The 20,030-nt window shown below is 37.2% G+C and overlaps 1 protein-coding gene across 7 annotated transcripts in view; it reads right to left on the bottom strand.

The window, feature by feature from the left end:
• MEI4 (meiotic double-stranded break formation protein 4) overlaps positions 1–20,030 on the bottom strand; it is a 262,395-nt gene that overhangs the window by 84,810 nt on the left and 157,555 nt on the right. For all 7 annotated transcript variants that reach the window (XM_054698967.1, XM_054698970.1, XM_054698969.1 and 4 more), the window contains one exon: positions 9,389–9,918. In XM_054698967.1, the coding sequence (XP_054554942.1) occupies positions 9,389–9,918 (530 nt within the window). The remainder of the gene's footprint in view (positions 1–9,388; positions 9,919–20,030) is intronic.

Below are 20,030 nucleotides of genomic sequence, written 5' to 3'. Positions count from 1 at the left end.
ATTTCCTTTACTTTGAGAAAATTTCTGACCTAAACTTCGAAATCTTTGTGTTTTCACTATCCTATTTTTAATTAAAAAAGTGTTTTTTTATTCCCTGAAAATTTTATTTTAATGCACCAATTATTTTTATCTTTGCAAACATGCTGTTACCTTTCTCAGAATGTTAAAAGACAGGTGCGTGCATGTATGTATATATAAAAAGAATATAACTTTAGATACAGAAATATAGAGAGATTTAAATTTTGCATATCAGCCTGCACTCTGACTTGACCAAGCTGCTTTTATATGTTTCTCAAATATTTGCTAATACTGCATTGTAAGACCAAGCACTATAAGCTTCAGTATAGGGTGACCTGGCTACTTGATTTCCTTTAGGGAATCTTAGATATCGATGTGGTCATGATTTTTACTCCTAGGGTGCTCAATTTCCCTGAAAAAAAAGACTTTCTGTCTAGTGTCTGAGAGTTAAAGATCTTGGAAGCAAATGGGGAAATAATGTGAAAGTATCAGTAACTCTATACACAGCTTTACTTAATCCCTCTTTTAAATATATTATCTTCACTCACAAGTCTTCCTAATTTCCGAATAGAATACCTTTAAAATTATTATTCCTAGAAAATAAATCTCTAGTCTTTTTCCAGTTGTGGGAGGGGCATGCCCCTGCCAGGTAAGGTAGGATAGTGCTCAAAGGCCCCCATTGTTTCCATAGCAAACTTCTGATCAATCCTCCTTATTGTCCATTCTAGCATCTGGCTTCCATTCCCTCTTTCACAGATAAGAAGTATAGTAGAGCTAATTTGAGTTAGTGGTAAGAGTCTACTATGTAAAATTAGATGTCTGATTGTCAGTCATTCAAGTTTAATGAGAAATCTTCCAGTATATATACATTTTCCCTCCAATATCTATTTTAAACCTATTTCCATTTTTACTTCTATCACCTGGTTTAAACCACCATCCACTCTCATCTAGGCTACCACATGGCTTAAATCGTGTCTTGCCTTAACCTCTCCAATCATGCATTTCCAGTGGTATCCAAAGTGAGGCTTTGAAGTCTAAATCAATGACTCCCCAATACATATCAAATAAAATCCTAACTCCTTGATTTTCTGGGCTACAAGCTGCAGAAAATCCAATTCAGACTACCTGAAACGCTAACATAATGCACTGACTTCTATGACTGTAAATCCAGAGATTGGGTAGGCTACAGGGTTAACTTAACCTAGTTCTGTATTATAATTACTGTGATTCTCCAAACTTTACACAGTTACTTTGCCCTTCATATTGGCAGCAAGATGACTATAAGAGTTGCAGGTTTATAAGGTACTAGCCAGAGAAAGAGATGGAGAACGCTCAAATATCCCAGAGGATGCAACTCCTTGTGCCTAATTGATCTGAAATGCCTATATGACTCTTCGTGGCAAGATATTAATTTCTTAAAAGTTATAGGGATAGGTACATGACCTCTCTGGAGAAAGGGAAAGATAATGTAATAAAAACCAAAGGTTAAGGAAAAAAAAAATGAATGGCTAGGGAGGTATGGTAGGCTGAGAAATGGCTGTCAAAGGACATCCACATCAAATCTGTGGATTGTGAATGTAACAAAGGGTCTTTGTAAAAGTATTTACCTAAGATCTTAAAATGAATGGCTAATCATAGATTATTTAGGTAGTCCCTAAATGTCATCACAGGTATCATTATGAGAGAGAAAAATAGAAAAATTAGACACATGGTAGGGAAAGCAATGTGAAAATGTCAAGACATGCACCCACAAGCTAATAAATTCAACAACTACCAGAAGCCCTAAGAGTCTAGGGACAGATTCTCCCTAGCATCTTGGGAGGGAGTGTGGCCACATCCACACCTTTATTTCATACTTCAGGTTTCCAATAAATTTCTATTGTTGTAAACCATCAAGTTTGTGGTAATTTATTTCAGCAGCTCCAGGAAATAATACAATAGGCAACCTGCCAAGTTACTGTAGTCCATACTTTTTAAAACTCATTATTCATCTCTCTCTGCTCTTCACACTCTCAGTGTGAACTCACTGCCTCTTTTCAAATACTCAGATAAATCCTGTCCCAGGGACAGATGCAATGACCGCCATTTTGGAAGTTCTTACTCCAAACATAATCTCATTCTGTTTTAAATCTACATCCTCCATGAGGGCTTCCATTTCCCATAAATCTAAATTAGATATTTCTTATTCTCTCTCATTCCACCCAATTAATCTCTCATTTATTCAATGGTTATCTACACTACTAGGTCCTTTGGGTAAAAACTCTGTCTTATTAGTCTACTACAGTAGATCCAGTATCTATGACAGTACCCACACATAATAGGGTATCCCATTGTTCCATATTAGAGACCTAATGCTGGAAAAGCAACATGGGTCAAATAAAAAAATGACCAATTAAGTGGATTAATGGTTAATCCCTGTATGCCCAAAGTAAAATGTTCTGCTTTAAAACCATTATTACATATAGAGAATTTCATGTTCTCAGAAATGTTTGCCTTTCACAAGGCTCACATATGATAGCTATGATTTTAAAATTTCTCCACTCTTGTAACTTGATAAATATCAGGGTGTTACTTTGCTTAAGCAGATTCTGAACTCAATAGAAAAATGAAAAAAAGCTTCATAATCATATTTATAAATCTCCATAAAATTCAAATGTACTTCACAAATTTTGTTAAAATAGGGAGGGAAAGAGTGTAGACACAAGCAAAGCCACATAGTTTATATTCAATTAGAAACTAGGGTTACAAGTCTCCATAAGCAATTATAAAATGTCCAACAGACTGTTATTTATAGCCAATAAAGGAAACAAAGAACAGGTGAGCCTGCATTGTAACACAGAACAGTTCTTTCTCTTTTGCTTTCTATAAACATAAACCTTTGTACATAAAAAAATGCAACAACTTACCCAAGCAAACTATAAATATTCTATTTATAAGATTGAGAGCAATACTGTCAAAGTCCTTGATTTCCAATGAATAAATTTTAACCCATAAACAAAAATCGGCTTAACTCTTTTACATTTAGCACAAAAATGTACAGAAAAATTCTAAGACTAAATGATAAAAATAAGAAATAGTGGAAAGAGGAAGAATTTATGGTCACATACAGAGGTTTAAAACCCTGGTCTTCTATGACTGGTTAAGTACTTTCAGTGAGTCTTTTAACCTGCTTGTCCTCAGTTTTTTCATCTTTAAATTGAAAATAGTAACAACCCCCATGACACAGAGTTGTTGTCAGAGCAGATAATAAACTCCAGGTGAAAGTGCTTTAAAAACTATAAAATATAATATAGAGGTAGACTGTTGTTTACTATCTTAGGAAGAGATATTGGAATGTGAAGTATAACTTGAAAGTAAATTCAACAAAGTCCTTTTTTCTCTATTCATCTGTCCTCTACAGGAGTGCTGAAAAACAATGCCCTAAAAATGTCTGATTTATATATTGATACTGTGATAAAATGAGTAATAATATTTTACTTTATGATACAAATTGTTTTAGTAAATGCTTATCAAGTTAAAGTAGAACTACAGCAACATTAGTCCAGATATTATTTTTTTTAAGTTTTTTTTCCCAAAGATTTATTCATTTATACAATAACTGGGGTACAGGTCAGATTGCGAGAGGGTGAAAGGATTCACCAGAGACAGCGGGGGACAGAACAGGCAGACTGACTGAAATACACTGCTGAGGGAAGCAGCGAGTGAGACAGGAGAGGTCTGCTGCGCCATGTGGATATCTCCCTGGCCGTCTGGGAATTGAACTCACACTGCAGAGGCTATGGACAGCTTCACAGCTCTGCACTCAACTACCTGTGCCACAAGGGAGGCCCTCCAGATATATATATATATATTTTTTTTTTAATGCAGTTCTACAGAAGGATGAAATGGGAGCATAGCCCTTAACCTTACACTTCACTTCTATTCCCCCAGGAACATCCTCAGAGAAAAGTGAACTGTGAGTAACCTTACAAATCCCTGAGGCAAGCTTTAAGAAACTGATGAACATCTATGACAAAAGCAGCAGAGAATAAGGTTTTTGGGAAGTCAGAACAGGAACAAAAGTGGATGTCATTACTAAAATGATATCCTAATTCAAGGCAGAGAACATGTAACAAATGCTACTATTAGTAAGGTGTTTTTTCTAAGAGATACATACTTGTGGAAAAGCAAGACATCTGATTTCATGAATATATCTTCAGATTTACCCATAAACTGCTTGAAGAGCACATCATTGGTGATACATGCACAAATGGCAACCTAGGAATCACCAAACAAAAAATCCTAGATCAGAGATGCAACACTACAGAGCTCTTCAGGAAGGGATCAGTGCAAAGACTAAGTGAAACCACAACATTCAGTTAACTTGCCATTGGTTTTCTTAGATCCAGGAGTCCTACCAAGCTCAGTGGGGAGCTGTGGCTGAGGAAGGATAATTAGTGACACCATGAAAAGATACTCAGCTACCTGGTAGATAGAAGTGCTTTGTGAATGATATCACTATGTCAATAAGACAGAGCTGCTGCTAAGAATCATTCTATATACAAAAATTTGAGGATAAGCTGAGGAAGGCAAATATAAGACATCAATTATTATCTTCCATGACACAAAATGAGAAATAGCAGTGAAGTGTTTTATTTGAAAACTGTGGAGAGTAAGAGCAAATATCTGGCAGTGGTGGTCTCTGAAGGCTGGTACCAAGGAGCTGGGTAGTTTGCATCAGGGAAGCTCTGTGTCACAGTTTAGAATAATACTTAACTTTTAAAATACATTCACATGTCTTCATTTCTAGGAAATGGACTAATATCTCTTATTCCAACTACCCCCCCCCCCGGGCATTATATAGAAAACAAACCTAGGAAGACCAGCTGACGGACCAGTTATGGAAAAGGAAGACAAAGAAAGCACAAAGTGGTGAGTTCTTTCAATTTTCTTCTTGCCTCATATATAAAAGACCTGGAGTTTAAACAGCCAACAAACCCAAAATACAAATGAGCTCAGACAAAACCAAAAATAAACAACCATAACAAAAGCCTGTTCTTTCTAGCCAAGGGACCAGAAAAGAGTCAGCCTACCTTTTTAAGCTTTTTAAAAGATAACCCTCCTATGAAGCTAAATGCCACAGAAGAAATGTAATCTGCGCCACCCGCACAGGCCAACTGAGGAGGCTAGGTTTCCACCTGCCCTAGGCTCTCACTAGGCAGTAGCTTGAACACTGAGAACAGCAACTGAGGGAGGTGGGGCATGTGACTTGGAGACTCTGAATCTAGTGGAGGATGGCAACAAGTCAGTGACTATTGTACTCTCTAGAGTGTTCGGTGTTAAACTTATGTGAAGAATACTCAATCAGCTAGTGGAAAGGAAAGCAGATGCTGAGTAGAAAGGATGGCTTCTTTGAGGCGCAAATCCTAGACGTCAATTTGTAAGGATCGGTGGAACTAGCTATATGGGAAAAGGGGAGTCTAGGCCTAGGGACTGACAGTACTATTAGTATGGCACAGAGTGTTAGGATGGAATGGAGAAATCTAATACCAAAGAGTCTGGATAGGGGCCCTAAGGGCAACGATGAAGAACGTACTTTTTTGTAAATCCAAGAGGAGTCCCTGAAGGATTTCAGCACAGTTTAGTGATCATTCTGACAAAGGTGAGGTGGAAAAACTAGAGAAGCAGCAATGAGTCCAGTATCTGTCAGGAAGCTAATGCAGAAATCTGGAGAGGAAGGGAGAGGCATATACACCACAACAGTAGGATCTGGGAGAATTATATAAACAACATGTGCATTAATCCTATGATTTGGGTCAACTAACCAAATCTGAGGACTGTGGGGAGAGAGAATAAAGAGCCACATTCAACTCTTAATATTAGGTGGTAGTATCCAAATTGTTACTAGCCAGCTCTGTGGGCTTAGGTAACACTGAGGCTCATTTTTCTCATCTATCAAATGGAAATAAGAATGTCACTCATACATCTACATATATTGAATATAAAAAAAATGATAAACATGGCATTATTTTTTTGTTGCCACTACATCAAACTACCACAAACTTAATGACTTACAACAAATTTATCCAGTTATAGTTCAGAAGTATGAAATGGGTTTTGCTCCTTGGAGCAAAATGAAGGTATTGGCAAGCCTGCTATCATTCTGAAGGAACCATTCAATAGAATCCTTTTCCTTGCCTTTTTCAACCTGTATCCCTTGGCCCATGGCACTTTCCTTAATCTTTAAAACCAGCAACATAACATTTTCAAATTCTTTCTGAAGAGGACACTATACTCCTGTCTCCCTCTTTTCACTTACAAAGGCCCTAGTGAGTACTGAGTTAACCTGGGTAATCCCTCCATCCCAAGGTCAACAGGTTAGCAACCATAAATTTACTCCTTGTCATGTCACATAACACACCAATAGGATGCAGGGAATAAGGTAGGGATGATTATTCTATCTATCATACATAGAAAAGATTCCAATTTAATGTCTAATTGGCAGTCAATTTTTTTTCCAATTTCACAAAGAATACATCTGAGGTGTATTTTTAACTCTATCACTTTAAAATTACTTTGAGATAATGGTTCACAATACCTAGTAAGTTTCAGGTGTACAGACTTACACCTCAACATCTGTATATGACACACCATGGTCACTCCAAAGGTCTACCACTAAGCAATCAACCCTCATTATCTATTCCAACCTCCCCCAATCCTCTTTGCTTCTGGTAACCACCATTACTGTCAGAGTCCAAGGGTTTGTTTTTACTTATTTGTTTGGGTGTTCCTTTATATTCCAAGTATGAGTGAACTCATACATACCATATTTGTCTTTCTCATACTAACTTATTTCACTTAGCATAATCCTCTAAACATCCATTCATGCCTTTGCAAATGACAAGATTTTTTTTTCATAAATAAGGATGTATCTATGTGTATACAGAAACACAGACACACAGTTCTTTATCCAATCATTAGTGGATGGGCACTTAGGTTATTTATGTATCATAATTGTGATTTATTGCTATAGTGAATACAGAGGTACAGATATATTTTCAAATCACTGTTTTCATGTTCTTCACATGAATGCCTAGAAATGGAATTTCTGGGTTATATCACAGTTCTATCTTGACCTTTTTGAGTAACATCCATACAATTTCTGTAGTGGCTTCACTAAAATGTAATTGTAAAGATTCCCTTTGCTCCACATCCTCACCAACACTTGCTGTTTCTTGACTTTTTGATAACTGTCATTCTAAAATATTTGAAGTGAGATCTCATTGTGGTTTTGATTTGCATTTTCATTCCTTATAATATGAATGCTATAAAAAAGGTGAAACCTGCCATTTGCAACAAAATACGGACAGACCCAGATGGTAGAGTACCTAGTGAAATAAGTCCCAGGAAGAAAGACAAACATGTTAAGATTTCATTCATAAAGGGCACATAAGGAAACTAAACAACAAATTAACAAAATTAAACAATCTTCCTGATTATGAGACCAAATTGGTGGTTACCAGAAGGGAAGAGTGAAGAAGAATAGGTAAACTAGTTAAAGGGGGGTAAACTACATGGGGAAAGACAAAATTGGACTTTTAGTGGTGAACTTAATATATCATATACAGATGTTGAATTATAATGTTGCACATCTGAAACATAATGCAATGTTACTTCAATATGTTAAAAATCCAAGCTTTATGAACAAATATGTACAAGGAAGGTGATGACAATAATTACAATGATTTAATCTAAGATGATCTTGCCAGGGAGAAAATTCCAAAGGAGAATGTCATTAAAACCCATTTACAAATCATCACCAATTATAAATGTAAGGAAGGATTTTATGATTCTCCTTTCTCTGAAGGCAATGATTACCTCTCCAAGAAAACACCAAAGATACTCATTCACTTGCTGTTCCACTGCTGACCAACTGTTCAACAACAGCTGGCACCATGACAAATGGTTTGGAAAACACATTTCAGGCATGTGTATAATCACAAGCTTCTTTCACACACACCTTACTTGTGTACAGTTCCCAAGGCTACTCTTGTGTAGTTCAGACCTTCAGTGAAAGTGAAGACTGAAAAAAATATTTGAATCATCAGGTAACTTATAAGGAATATAAATGCCAGTACCTGGAAGGTTCCAGGTCATAAGACCTGCCTAAAGAAATAGTTAAGTAGCTATTTATTGATAGTGTATCTGAAATATATACTGTTTTTTAACTATCAGAAATCTGATATTTAATACCCAAATAACCATGCCTAGCAAAAACAGATTTGTTTCCCATAGAGAAAATTCATGATCTTTCCAAATGGCAAAAAAGCAAATGCAAAGATTCCAGCAATTTTGATCTAGTCGTATCTTGATAGAGTAAGAAAAAACACATGTATGTGCAACAAATAAGGTTATTAGTTCAAAAACATCAAACAACTGGATGACAGTATTGAGGACAAACTACTAGACAATCATCTGTCAAAAGAAAGAAGGTCCAACCACCTATTTCCTACAAAAAGATACAGTTAATCATTCAGACAGACCTTTAGTCTTCTTTGTGATATTTTTAGTACTCAATTAAAAAGGGATTAAAAAGTGAAGGCATTTGGAGTTTCCCAAAGAAAGGATCAGATAGTGAGGAAGATAGAAAGTAACATAAAAAGGAAACTCTCCAGTATGTGTCAAGAGCCCAACAACAATAAAACTTCAGGTTACTTCAGTGTCACTTGTAAACAAAGAATCCCTGAGTCAGCATTTCTAAACCATGTTAAATAAGGGGGGGGGGGGAAACAAAACAGAATAAAGTCACTTTAGGTGTTCTACAGCCAATATATTCAATTAACCCACGGCTGCAAAGGTCCCTGGGTTATAATGCTACTTACAAGAGGAATTCTAAAAAAAAAAAATATTCTTTGACCTTCAGTTATCACTAGTCAATGCCAAGAAAAAAAAATAACAAATTTAATACAGTTACAGGTAATCCATCATGGCGAATTTAACACACCACAATTATAGATTGGGGGAGCATAGTGTTAGTAGTTATTTGAAAATTATTGACAGTTCTTCAGCAATAGGAAGTAAAGGTAGGTGGGAAAAATGAGAGAAGAATCCAATAATAATTATAAAAATCAGGAAAGGTAACAAACTAGAGAAGACAAGTAATCAGAGGCCACAGGTGGGAATATAAAAAAGGGTAAGAGCTGCAGATGGCTGCAAAGGAAATCCAACTGGAGATTATGAGCCAGAAGACCTTAAAGCCACAGCATTAGACATTATCCAACAAAAATGTCTGCCAAAACATTCTCCTGATATATTAGTATATATCAAAATATGTGATATATTATTCTACTGATAATAGTATTTCACGAATAGAAGAACATATATCACTTACCCGATTTATTTGGTTGTTCTTTAAAATAACTTGTAGTAGAGTTTTCTCAAATTCTTCCAACTTCTTGTAGCACTTTTTAAAAATATGACTGGATAAGTTACTATCATTGATCAGGTTGGCTAAAGTATCAACAGCTTCTGTCCAAAAGCTTGAAAAAGGAAATTTGGGTTTACGGTAAAATGTGATCAAGCCATCTAGCAAATGAAGAACAGAATCAGACACTGTGGAAGAGTTGTTTGAAAAATGGCTTAAGTCTGTTTTCACACTTCCTGGTTCTGTCAAGCACTTCAGTTGAAGCAGACGCTGCAAGAATTGCATGTGAGAAGACAGAGGATTTTCCAGAGTAGCACAATGTCCTTTCGAAATAGGCAGTGGTGGAAAGAGTAGAGGGGCGCAGCTCTCCACAGAGTGCTGGGACATCTCTGAAGGTTCTGTTCTCTGTTCATTTGACATATCACACCCAGAATCTTCCAGGAAAGTTAATGTATTTTCAGAACTTCTAGGCTCCTGAGTCTGCAGCGATGAGTCTCCTGAAATAGAAAAATGTTATCTTTCTATAGCTAACATTTCTACAACTAGACATTGATTTTCTAATTTAAGATACCAAGTGAAGCATGCAAATGCATATTAAACATTTTTAAAAACAGTAATGTGAAAACTATATAGATGAAAAACTGTGAAAGCAATTGTTTAGGCCGACAATAAGAAAGTAAAGGTGATTGACGGGTACTTAGATTACTCTTGTTCAACTACATGCCATGTTTGAAAGACACAGAGGTGAAACTACAAGACCTGACAGAGGTCACCATCTAGTCCAGTTTCCAACAGGTAATGTTGGAACCAAAGCAATAAGATGTACCTAGAGATCTATTTTCGGGCCACTATGAGAACAGGAGAACCACTAGGCAGCACACCCCACTTAGATTAATGCATCCTGGAGGTGACCACCATGGAACTAGTTTATAAAACGTAAGTAGGGGTTCAAAGTGAAAGGAATCAAGGAAAAAAAGGGAAATTCATACACCAAAGGGGTAAACATAAAAGCAGACTTAAGAAAGAAAAGGTTAAGTCTGTATATGCAAGGACCCAAAGTAGTTTGATATTCCTCTTGTAAAAAACATAAGGCAAGAGATTAAGATGGAGAAATGAGTATAGAGATCAGGAACTAAAAGATTTAAAGACACATACATTAAGGACCTTAGAATTTACAAGTAGGGTGTAGAGTGAGTGTAATTTAAATTTGAATAATGTAACAAATCCTTTAGAAAAATTATATATTCACCCACTTATATATTTGTGCTTATGTATCAAGTATAACAATTTGCATATAATTTATAATTACGTAAGTATACCTATATATGTGCGTATCTAAGATATACATCTTTGAACTATTTCTTATAACCTCTAGAAAATTCTGACATGGCTGAGAAATATTGCAGTGAAGGGTTAACCTAGTAACTTTAGGTCATCCTTTGATAGAGGTGTCATCATAAACACAAATAAGGATGCTGTTGTTTGTAAAATGACTATCAGTATAATTTACACATAAAATTGAAAAATTTTCACTGAATATTCTAAAACATGCATCTATATAAAACCAAATTTGAGAAATATCGCTGTAAGCAATGGAAGCAAGAATGAGGCACTAAATGATGTGATACAATAAAGTGAAATGGTCTTATTTTCATTTCACAGATCACTCTATTGGCTAAATGAAGGACAGATTTCAGGAAGAAACAATGAGGCATTAAAAGGTCAGTTTATAAAGCTACCTATATAAGATAATGAGAGAAATGAACAAGCAGTTGCACAAGAGAGAAAAGAAGAGAAAAACTTTGGAAATTAGTAAAAAACAAAACAAAACAAAACAAAAAACAATCCTGAAGCAGCAATGAAATAGGAGTAAATGCATACCATGGCTCTCACCTAGGTGGTGTGTGGAAGTCAGTGCAGACAGAAGAACTGCCTTCGGAGAAACAATGAGAAGTTCAGGTTCAGTCACACAAAGCTTGAAGCAATCAGAGGAAATTTAGACAAAGATATTTACCTGGAAATTGGCTATATGAGTCTAAGGGTGGGGAAAAGGTCTGGACTGAAAATACATTTTAGGAGTCATCAGTGTGTAGGTAGTCTCAAATGAGGAAAATGATCAGATATAATCAGTGACTAGAACAGAAGAGCAAAGGGGGACCCTTTGGAGAATCAATATTTGAGAACTGAAGAGAGACAGAAATGAGGAAATAGAGGAAGAATGATTAAAGCACAAGAAAAATAAAAATGATAGTGGCATGAAAGTGAAGGAAACTTTCAAGGAGAATTACATGCAATAGAGAACTCCAGTACAATAAAGAACTGGAAACATACTTTGGAATTACCAAAATCTGGTCTTATCCACAGCTCTGATCAAGGGTGAACAGAGGCCAGAGTGCAATGGGCTGCAAAGTGAATGGGTAAGCAAGAAAGTGAAAAATGGCAGTGTTTCTGAAGACTTAGATCAGGCGATTATAAAATGGGTAGTAACTGCAGACAAATGTGTTATCACAAGTTGCGAGAAACTAAACAATATAGACTGAAAAGAAGATTTTAAAAAATAGGAGAAGTCAAACTTAAAGATCTGAGAGAAAATTAAAAAGACAGGCGGGAAATGGCCCTGATGAAGGTGGGAAGAGACTGGGTGAGGGGTCCAGTGGATGAATTGTGCTTAGTAATACGGAAGTCATGTTTTTCCTCTAATATTGAAGAGGATGGAAATGTGCAGGGATGCTAAAAATAAAAGACTATGGCATATAGGAAGCTAAAGGCCCTGTCCTCTAACAGTCAGTTTTAAAATTGGAAACGGGAATAGTATGGAAAAGGGATTAAGCGGAGTGAGTAGAAGATTCACATGTGAATCTTATATTTTGAAATATGTCTAGTTTATTGCACTTTGTCCTTGGAAATAATTAGAAGCTGATAGAATCAAGAGGATTGAGCTTTAACTTTGAGCTCATTCATTTAACAAATGCCCACTATAATCACTACACAAGTGGTTAAGTCACAAGCATGGTGCTACCTAAAACAGAAACTAGCAGCCCAGTGTTTACTTAAACATGGCTATTTCTATACTAAAACAGGTATATCACCTCATTGTTTTAAGTCAACAGACATTTTTCTTATGAGCAAGGGCAAACATCTGGAAAGACTTCAAAGATTCACAAAGGTAAATAATTGGGGGGCATTATGGTAAATATTCAGGTAGATATTTTCTTTCATGGAAAATGGTTCTCTCCTAATGAAGCTAACATGTTTCAATTTTTCATTAGCCTACTCAATTTTCCATCAAGATAATTGGAACTTCATGGTGATGATTTCAGGGGAAACTCAAAATGAATTCTATGAAATATTATATTGGTAAGCAAAAAGCTGCTTTCTTATTTCTGCTTTTCACTCCTCACTGGTGTGCCTCTTGGCCAGTCATAAGCACTCCATATAATCTCTTTGTGCTGACAGGTGCAGATTTGAAGAGGGGGATAGGAATTGTGCTGGGGGATAGGAATACACAAAACCAGTCACCATTCCTCCTGGCTGCTTTGTTTCTGTACCATCTGTAAAGAATGGTGACAGCTGTATTAGAGATGCCAGTGTGGAAAACCAGAGTGAGATCTCCTCTCAGTGCCCTTTAGGGATCCTTTAGGAACCCACACACTTCACAAGGGAAGATCACATTGAGATTTCACACTATTTAGCTTATGCTGGTAAAGTCACTCTGTCAAACTGAGTAAAAGAATCACATTTCACTTCACAATGTAGTTTTATCCAATAATTCACTTTTTGTTTTCAACAACCTTGGAGATATTAAGGAAATGCAGGCTCAACTGGATTAAGAGGACTATAAATAGGCATACAGCAAACGAGGAGGAAAACCAATTATTCAGTGCCAAGTCCAATCACTTTTAACTATGGCAGAGGCCTGAGGGTTTCCATACCAGCTTCTGTGATTTCCATTATAGCATTTATCAGTTTCTATATGTTATCATCTTGTTTTTAAGCCTCTGAATGGTACAGATCTGTTTCCTGTCATCCTTGTGGATCTCACCCTGAATGAAAGCATCTTCTATAGAAGACACCTTATCAGGAGAAACACTTAGTCCTACAACCTATTGATGGTGGTGACAGGTAGCCTCATCCTTAAACATTCCTAAGAAGTGATGATGAAATCTGACAACTTGCCACACCACAGCAATAACATAGATGAGGGAGATAAGACAGAATGTGGTTATGGCAAAAATCCTTTAAAGAATGGCTGTTACTCAGAATACCTACTAAAAAAAGCAAATATGCCTTTTGTAGCATCTACTACCTCTCATAACCAATAATCCTCTCCTATCTGTCCTCAATGATGAAACCTGAAGATTATAAAGTGCACTTGCATTGCATGCCAAACTTCCATGTTGGAAACCACTCACTACTGAAGAAAGTAAATAATAGGGGGTGAGTGTCACTACTGTATATATCTTTGATGGAATAGAGAAGGGGAAGTTTTCTAGAGAGGATTAAACATTTTCAGTGATAATGAATATTAACAGGTTAAAAATCAATGATAATGTCAAAAAGATGTTTTTATGACTAAATAAGACTTTTAAATATCCATACTTGAGAACTATATTGACATGGAAATAGGCAATAATATAGCCCCCAAACTCTTTAAATGAGTCTTACATAACTATAACCAGATTCCACTAATTTGTTTGACTGACTTTTCTCAACATAAATTTCAAAGCATGGTTAACAAAGCATCATATCTAAAGGAGAGAAGTGAAAAGGAAGCCATACTAATGAAACTTTCTCTAATCTCTGTTTTTTCCAACAGGGCCTAAGGTAAAGCAGAAGTCAAATAATGCTTCTCTCAATTTCTTATTGGGCTGATGGGATTGAAGACTGCAATTTCACTCCAAGTCACTGGATTTGGTGTAACTAACATGTTTGTCATTATATTTAAAACAGATTTAAAAAATACATACTCACACCCTAATCAAGAACAATATAGCACATATCAAATGCTTGGTATTTATTGTTAATATAGATATCATGTACTTTTATGTGTCATCACTTTAATATAGATTCTTGATATCAATTAAAACAACAGATTCTGTCTAAAATACCCTGTATTCCCTCTTATACATTGGGTCCCCTAGACTTATTTCATTTTACTGGGTGCTTAGCCCTTCCATTTGCTTTCAGGTTTTAATTTCCATCTTAAACCCACCTACCATTTCAGAGCAGGGCAGCAATCAATTATACTCAGCAAAATAGAGCCGATGCACACTTTCCACACATCTTGCCCTGGAAATACCCATCCCTATCTATTCCTAATGCCTTTTCTTGGGTGGAGAAGGGCTGAGAACAAAGAGGAAGGAAGCACAGTGGATTGTGGTGGTTGCCTGTGGGTGATTGGCTGGTGGTATCCAAGTATTACCTCAATTAAAAATGCCTTTTCTTGTCCATTTCTACAAAACCTACCTCATTTATAAAGCAAGACCTACAGAACCAACTTCTAAAAGGCATCTATTTCTGTGCTTCCTGCAAGTCCCATGAACTTTGTTTATAGAACTGAAAAAATTATCTTCACACACAAATAATTTGTGTTTGTCAGACATATTGCTTATCCCAGCTAACTGCAGAACTATCCCTCTAGTCACCAGGCTCAGGATAACAGAACATTCTCAGCCTCTTGCTTCTTCTGTCCTCTACATGCAGTGAACTGTCATGCTGATTGCATTATTCAGGACTCTCCACAGAAACAGAACCAACAGTGTGTGTGCAAATATACTTTATCTGAGAGATGGCTATCATAAGGAATTGCTTCATGCAATGAGTGAGGGCGACAAGAACCAAGCTCTGCACTTAACAAGACAGAGACCTTAGAAAGCTGATGGTATAGTACACTGTCCAACTACGGAGTCCTGAGAAGCTAGAGAGTTAAATGTGTGAGAAGGCAGGCTGGAGAGCTAAGGTGTCAGCCTGAGTGCAAAGGCAGTCAAGAAGAAGGAAGTCTTTCTTACTCAGCCTTTTTGTTCTATTCAGTAACTTAGCTGAGGCTCACACACACTAGGGAGGGCCATTAGTCTGCAGATTCAAATATCAGTCTCATCCAAAAGACCTTTGGACCTAGCCACAATGTTTGATCAAATGTCTGAGCACCCAGTAGCCCAGTCATGTTGACAGACACATAAAGTAACTATAATAAATCATGTCTGAGTTTGTCCTTCCGCTAGTTTAGTTCACAACATCCTAACTGACCTACTTACCTCTAGTTGTGTCCTCTTCAAGATCACATTCTGAGACAGCTGGGATTCATCCTGATAAAAAACTATTTTGATCATAGGGCACCCATCTTTAAGACTTTCCAAAGTCTTCACTAACCTTACAGGACAGAATTTTCCAAATTACTCAGCTTGACCCACATAGCCTTTCCCTGTGTGGTCGCTGCCCACTTTTCAGCCTTACTTCCACCCTTACCTTTTTTATGTACAAGCATTATCAACTATTTACTGTTTACCAAACACACCATGCTGACTCACACAACTATACATTTGTACAAATTGATCCCACCAGCTGATATGTCTTGTACTATAACCCAAAGATACACTGATTCTTCAAATGCTGTTTCAAATCCTCCTCTGTTCTCTCCAGGAAGAGATGAAACCGCTCTCTGTCTGGGCTATCTTATACCTTACACATATTTCTATTACTGACTTCATCAACTTGTTTTGAATGTGTTGGCCACTGAGTATTAAAAGGGAGAGATTCTTGAGGGCAGACAGTTCACTAATCTGGGTATTTTTGCTGGAGGCCAGCCCTCTTACACAGTTGGTAGTGTGAATTTACCTATGAACAAAAAAGTGAAAATCAAAGAGTTTCTCTCCAAGTGTACTGAAAGATCATCTCTGTCATATATAATTTGTCACTACTATGATTTTTTTAGCATTAATAATAATCACATTCGATGCACTGAAGAATTTAAAAAGTAATTATTTATGCCACCTAGTGGTCAAACTGGAAATACTCACTTAACTTTATGATTCACCTGCCAGGACAGTGTTGCACTTCAAGCAGTTATTTATTTTCTGTTGTTGAAAGAATATACTTTTGGTAGATTATAAAACATGTGTGTGTGGAAAAATAGTAACAAAGCCTAAAATTGTGTTTAATCCTAATCTATTAGTCTGCATTACAATTCTAACTTTGAATACTCTTAATACATCAGTATTTCAAAGGCATGAAATTATTGGCTAATGGAAAGATTATCTTTACTACATGAGGTTCATAAAACAGTATATTGCACTGTTTGACAGTACAGTTCCTCCTGCTTTCAGGAGTTCAATTCTGAACTTTCCTGGTTATTTTCCTACCTCTCCCCCAGTACAGCCTACAGTTCCCCATTGCTATGCCCTTAACTTTCTTCCCCTGTTCCAACTTTCTGGATGCCACCACCTTCCTACATACTCAAAGAATTCCTTTAGGCAAATGATTCTCAAAGCTCAACCTTCAAGGTATCTTTTCCCAAGCTCAGGTTCCTAGGTATTTCAACATAACTAAAACCTCAGCATTTAGAAGCACAGATGTTCAAAATCAGTCACCACAATATCCTGATAACGGTTCTATTACTCCGGTTCTATTACAATCTCCACTGTTTGAAACCTAAGAGTCACTTCTAAAGACCTCTTTGACTCCCAGTGTATACTGGATTGACAAACCCTTCTTTTCTTTTCAATCACTGTTTGTTTCCATTTTAGGGCCCTTGCATTAAACATCCCCTCTGCCCCAGATACTCTCCTCACTCCCAACCCCAATTTTCTCAAGGCGGTTCCTAACTATCATTCAACTGTCTGTTAATCTTACTTCTTCAGATGCCTTTCCAAATCCAAAGAAGCCACCAGATCAGTCTTTGTCACATCTTCCTGTCTTAATTCTCTAAATCTCACTTATCACTGCCTGATCAATTCCTACTAGTATATCTGTCTCAGCCACAAGAATGTGCCCTCTGTGACAGTTTTGATTTGCCTCATTTAATGTCAGATAGCAGAGTCTGGACCACAGAATAAGAGTTCAATATTTGCTTAATAAAATTAAAAAAATTATCACTATCACCTCCTTTTTTTTCCCCACATCAATTACATGTAAGACCTAGCCTATGACAGTGATGATACTGTAAACAGGGCTGCCCAAACACTCTTCCTGCAGATGTGAGGAAGATCTGGCTGTGACATCTGTCACCCCATTGATCGTCAGGGTTGATATGGCTAGTGAGGCAGGTGTCCACTTTTTCCCCTCACTGCTCCATGTGCATCCCTCCCGAAGCTGCGAACTCAGCCAAGGAGCATGAACTTCCCAAAATAGAGATGGACCGTTCTTCAGTCAGGGGTATACAAGTAGCTGTGCTGCCCTGCTTGAACCTCCAAACAAGCTCTCAAGCTCAAATTATTCTGCCTAAATAACCTTATCCCTCAGATCACCGAAAGGACTCACTTTCAGACAGCATACTGCTTGGTACACGCATAGCACATACCCAATAAGTGTTAGTTTCCCTTCTATTTTCCTGCTAGAAAATCTCCAAAGGCACCTTGCTGCCTAAAAAATGAAGCATGTTTTCACAGGCTGTCACACATCTTCTTAATAGGCTCTGTCCTAGTTTTTCATCTTATTTTCCAGAATACCCCCTTTATGCTATGTATTCCAGTCAGAGTAATCCATTCAATAGATTCCTGTATCCATATTTTACAATTTTTCCCTCTTGCTGAAATACCACAGAATCCAGAGCTTTCTAAATCCTACCCATCCTTCAAGGTCAGCAACGTCCTCCAAAAAGACTTTTTAAAGTTCTGCTCTCTAAGGCAAAACAATCTCTCTCTCTCTCTCTCCTGTAAAAGTCAGTATTTTTTGTGGGATCATAGAGTCTCATTGGGTGCAATTAGTGATATGACCTTGCTCCCAGCCAGCTGTGTGATCCTATGGGCAGGACTTAGATCTCATCTCTCCTTGCAGTCTCCACCTAACAGCTCCTGAGTTAAAAGGGGCTGAATAAATGAACAAAATAATTTTTCTAAAGGAAAATAATTATTAGGATGAAATTAGAAGCTGATAAGAAGCAATCTCTCTTTGGATTCAGTCATTTATGAGGCAAACACAAGTCATGAGTTATCATGAGGCAATATATGTAAAAATCTTGCTCTAATTTCCTTTCCCAACAGAAAGTTGCAGACTGAGAGACCATGTACACTTATACTATGATGCCAGTGTCACAACCCTATAGAATTAACATCAAAGCGGAAAATACAAACCAACTACCAAGTGAACCAAAGAATCCACCTGTGTAACTTCTGTTCATCAGTGTGTGGGCATTATGAAAATTCAAAGGAATTGCTAAAACCAACAAAATTACTGAAGCCAGAAATTTGCCAGATCCATTAGCCTCCCAAAATGGTGAATTCCAAACCGTACAATTCTCTGCAATTTAGTCTCCATTACCTTTTCTTGATCAAGCCAAGAGAATTTGCCTGAAACTGCTTCCCACCAAGCTGCTGAAGCCACTGCTTTGATGTCAGCACATTGGCCACAGAATTCCAAATTGCTCATATCCATAGGGGTGAAATGTTCTCTATAAGCTTGTGCCCCCAACCCACCCATGCTGGACAAAGGTATTCCTTTCCATCAGAGGTGTCTAATTCACTCTTTATCAAAAGTCAGAAACACTGAGGCCTTTTTACCCAGAATAGTTTCTCCCCCACCTACATCATCATAAGGGGAACATATTAAAATTAAGAATTAGCTAGGCAGAGATAATCAGTGTTTCCAAGGGGGGAGGTCCAGGAATTTAGATTTTAAATTAACCTCCTCTGGGGAGTCTCAAAACTGAACAAGTCTCAAAAGCACTTTGTTTACTCCCAAACCCATTCACTCGGCCTGTTTCACTTTTACTTGTTGTAAGAACTGACACTGAAAGATCTTAGATCAGTGGTTTTCAACCTTGTGTGCATGTTACAGTGACTTTGGGAACTTTTTAAATCTCCAGTACCAGTCCCCCATGCAAGGATATCAGAATCTCATCGGGTGGAACTCAGATAGCAATTATTTTTTATAGCTCCCCAGGTATGAAAACCAGTCTTAAGTATATAAATTTATGTTTATTCTACTTTCTTTGCATAGTTGAAAAATGGGCTGTGCCCCACGCCTTCTCTCTCCACTAACATCTTTGAACCTCCCAGAAATGTATTTCTACTTCCTCTCTACGTATTCATGTTTAATTCATGTTTAATCTTTCAAGGTTCAGCTAGAATTACACTTCATTTTCAGGGTCCATCTTTATCACCATATTTTCTGTTTTGCAAAAGTTTGTCTCCGTCCCATCATATCCTAAGCCATTACCATTTCCCTGTGGACCACAGCCTTGGACTACTAGCCAGCAATCCAGCTCTTCCTCCTGCCTACAACCCACTCTCCACACAGCAACCAGAGGACCATATGGAAAACTCCTTCATGCTCACCCAAGGATTCCCATTGTTCTGAAAGCCCTATCCTCTGGAACAAGCCCTACATAATCTATATCCCTGCCATCTTTCTGGCCTCATCTCCTGCTCTCTATTCTTCACTCACTGTTCTCCAG

This window comes from Talpa occidentalis, unplaced genomic scaffold, assembly GCF_014898055.3.
Source record: "Talpa occidentalis isolate TD23 unplaced genomic scaffold, MPIMG_talOcc4v2.1 talOcc4.2, whole genome shotgun sequence".
In the NCBI taxonomy this organism is placed as follows: domain Eukaryota; kingdom Metazoa; phylum Chordata; class Mammalia; order Eulipotyphla; family Talpidae; genus Talpa; species Talpa occidentalis.
Note: the sequence above shows the minus strand (reverse complement) of the source record. Positions and strands in the feature narration are given on the sequence as shown.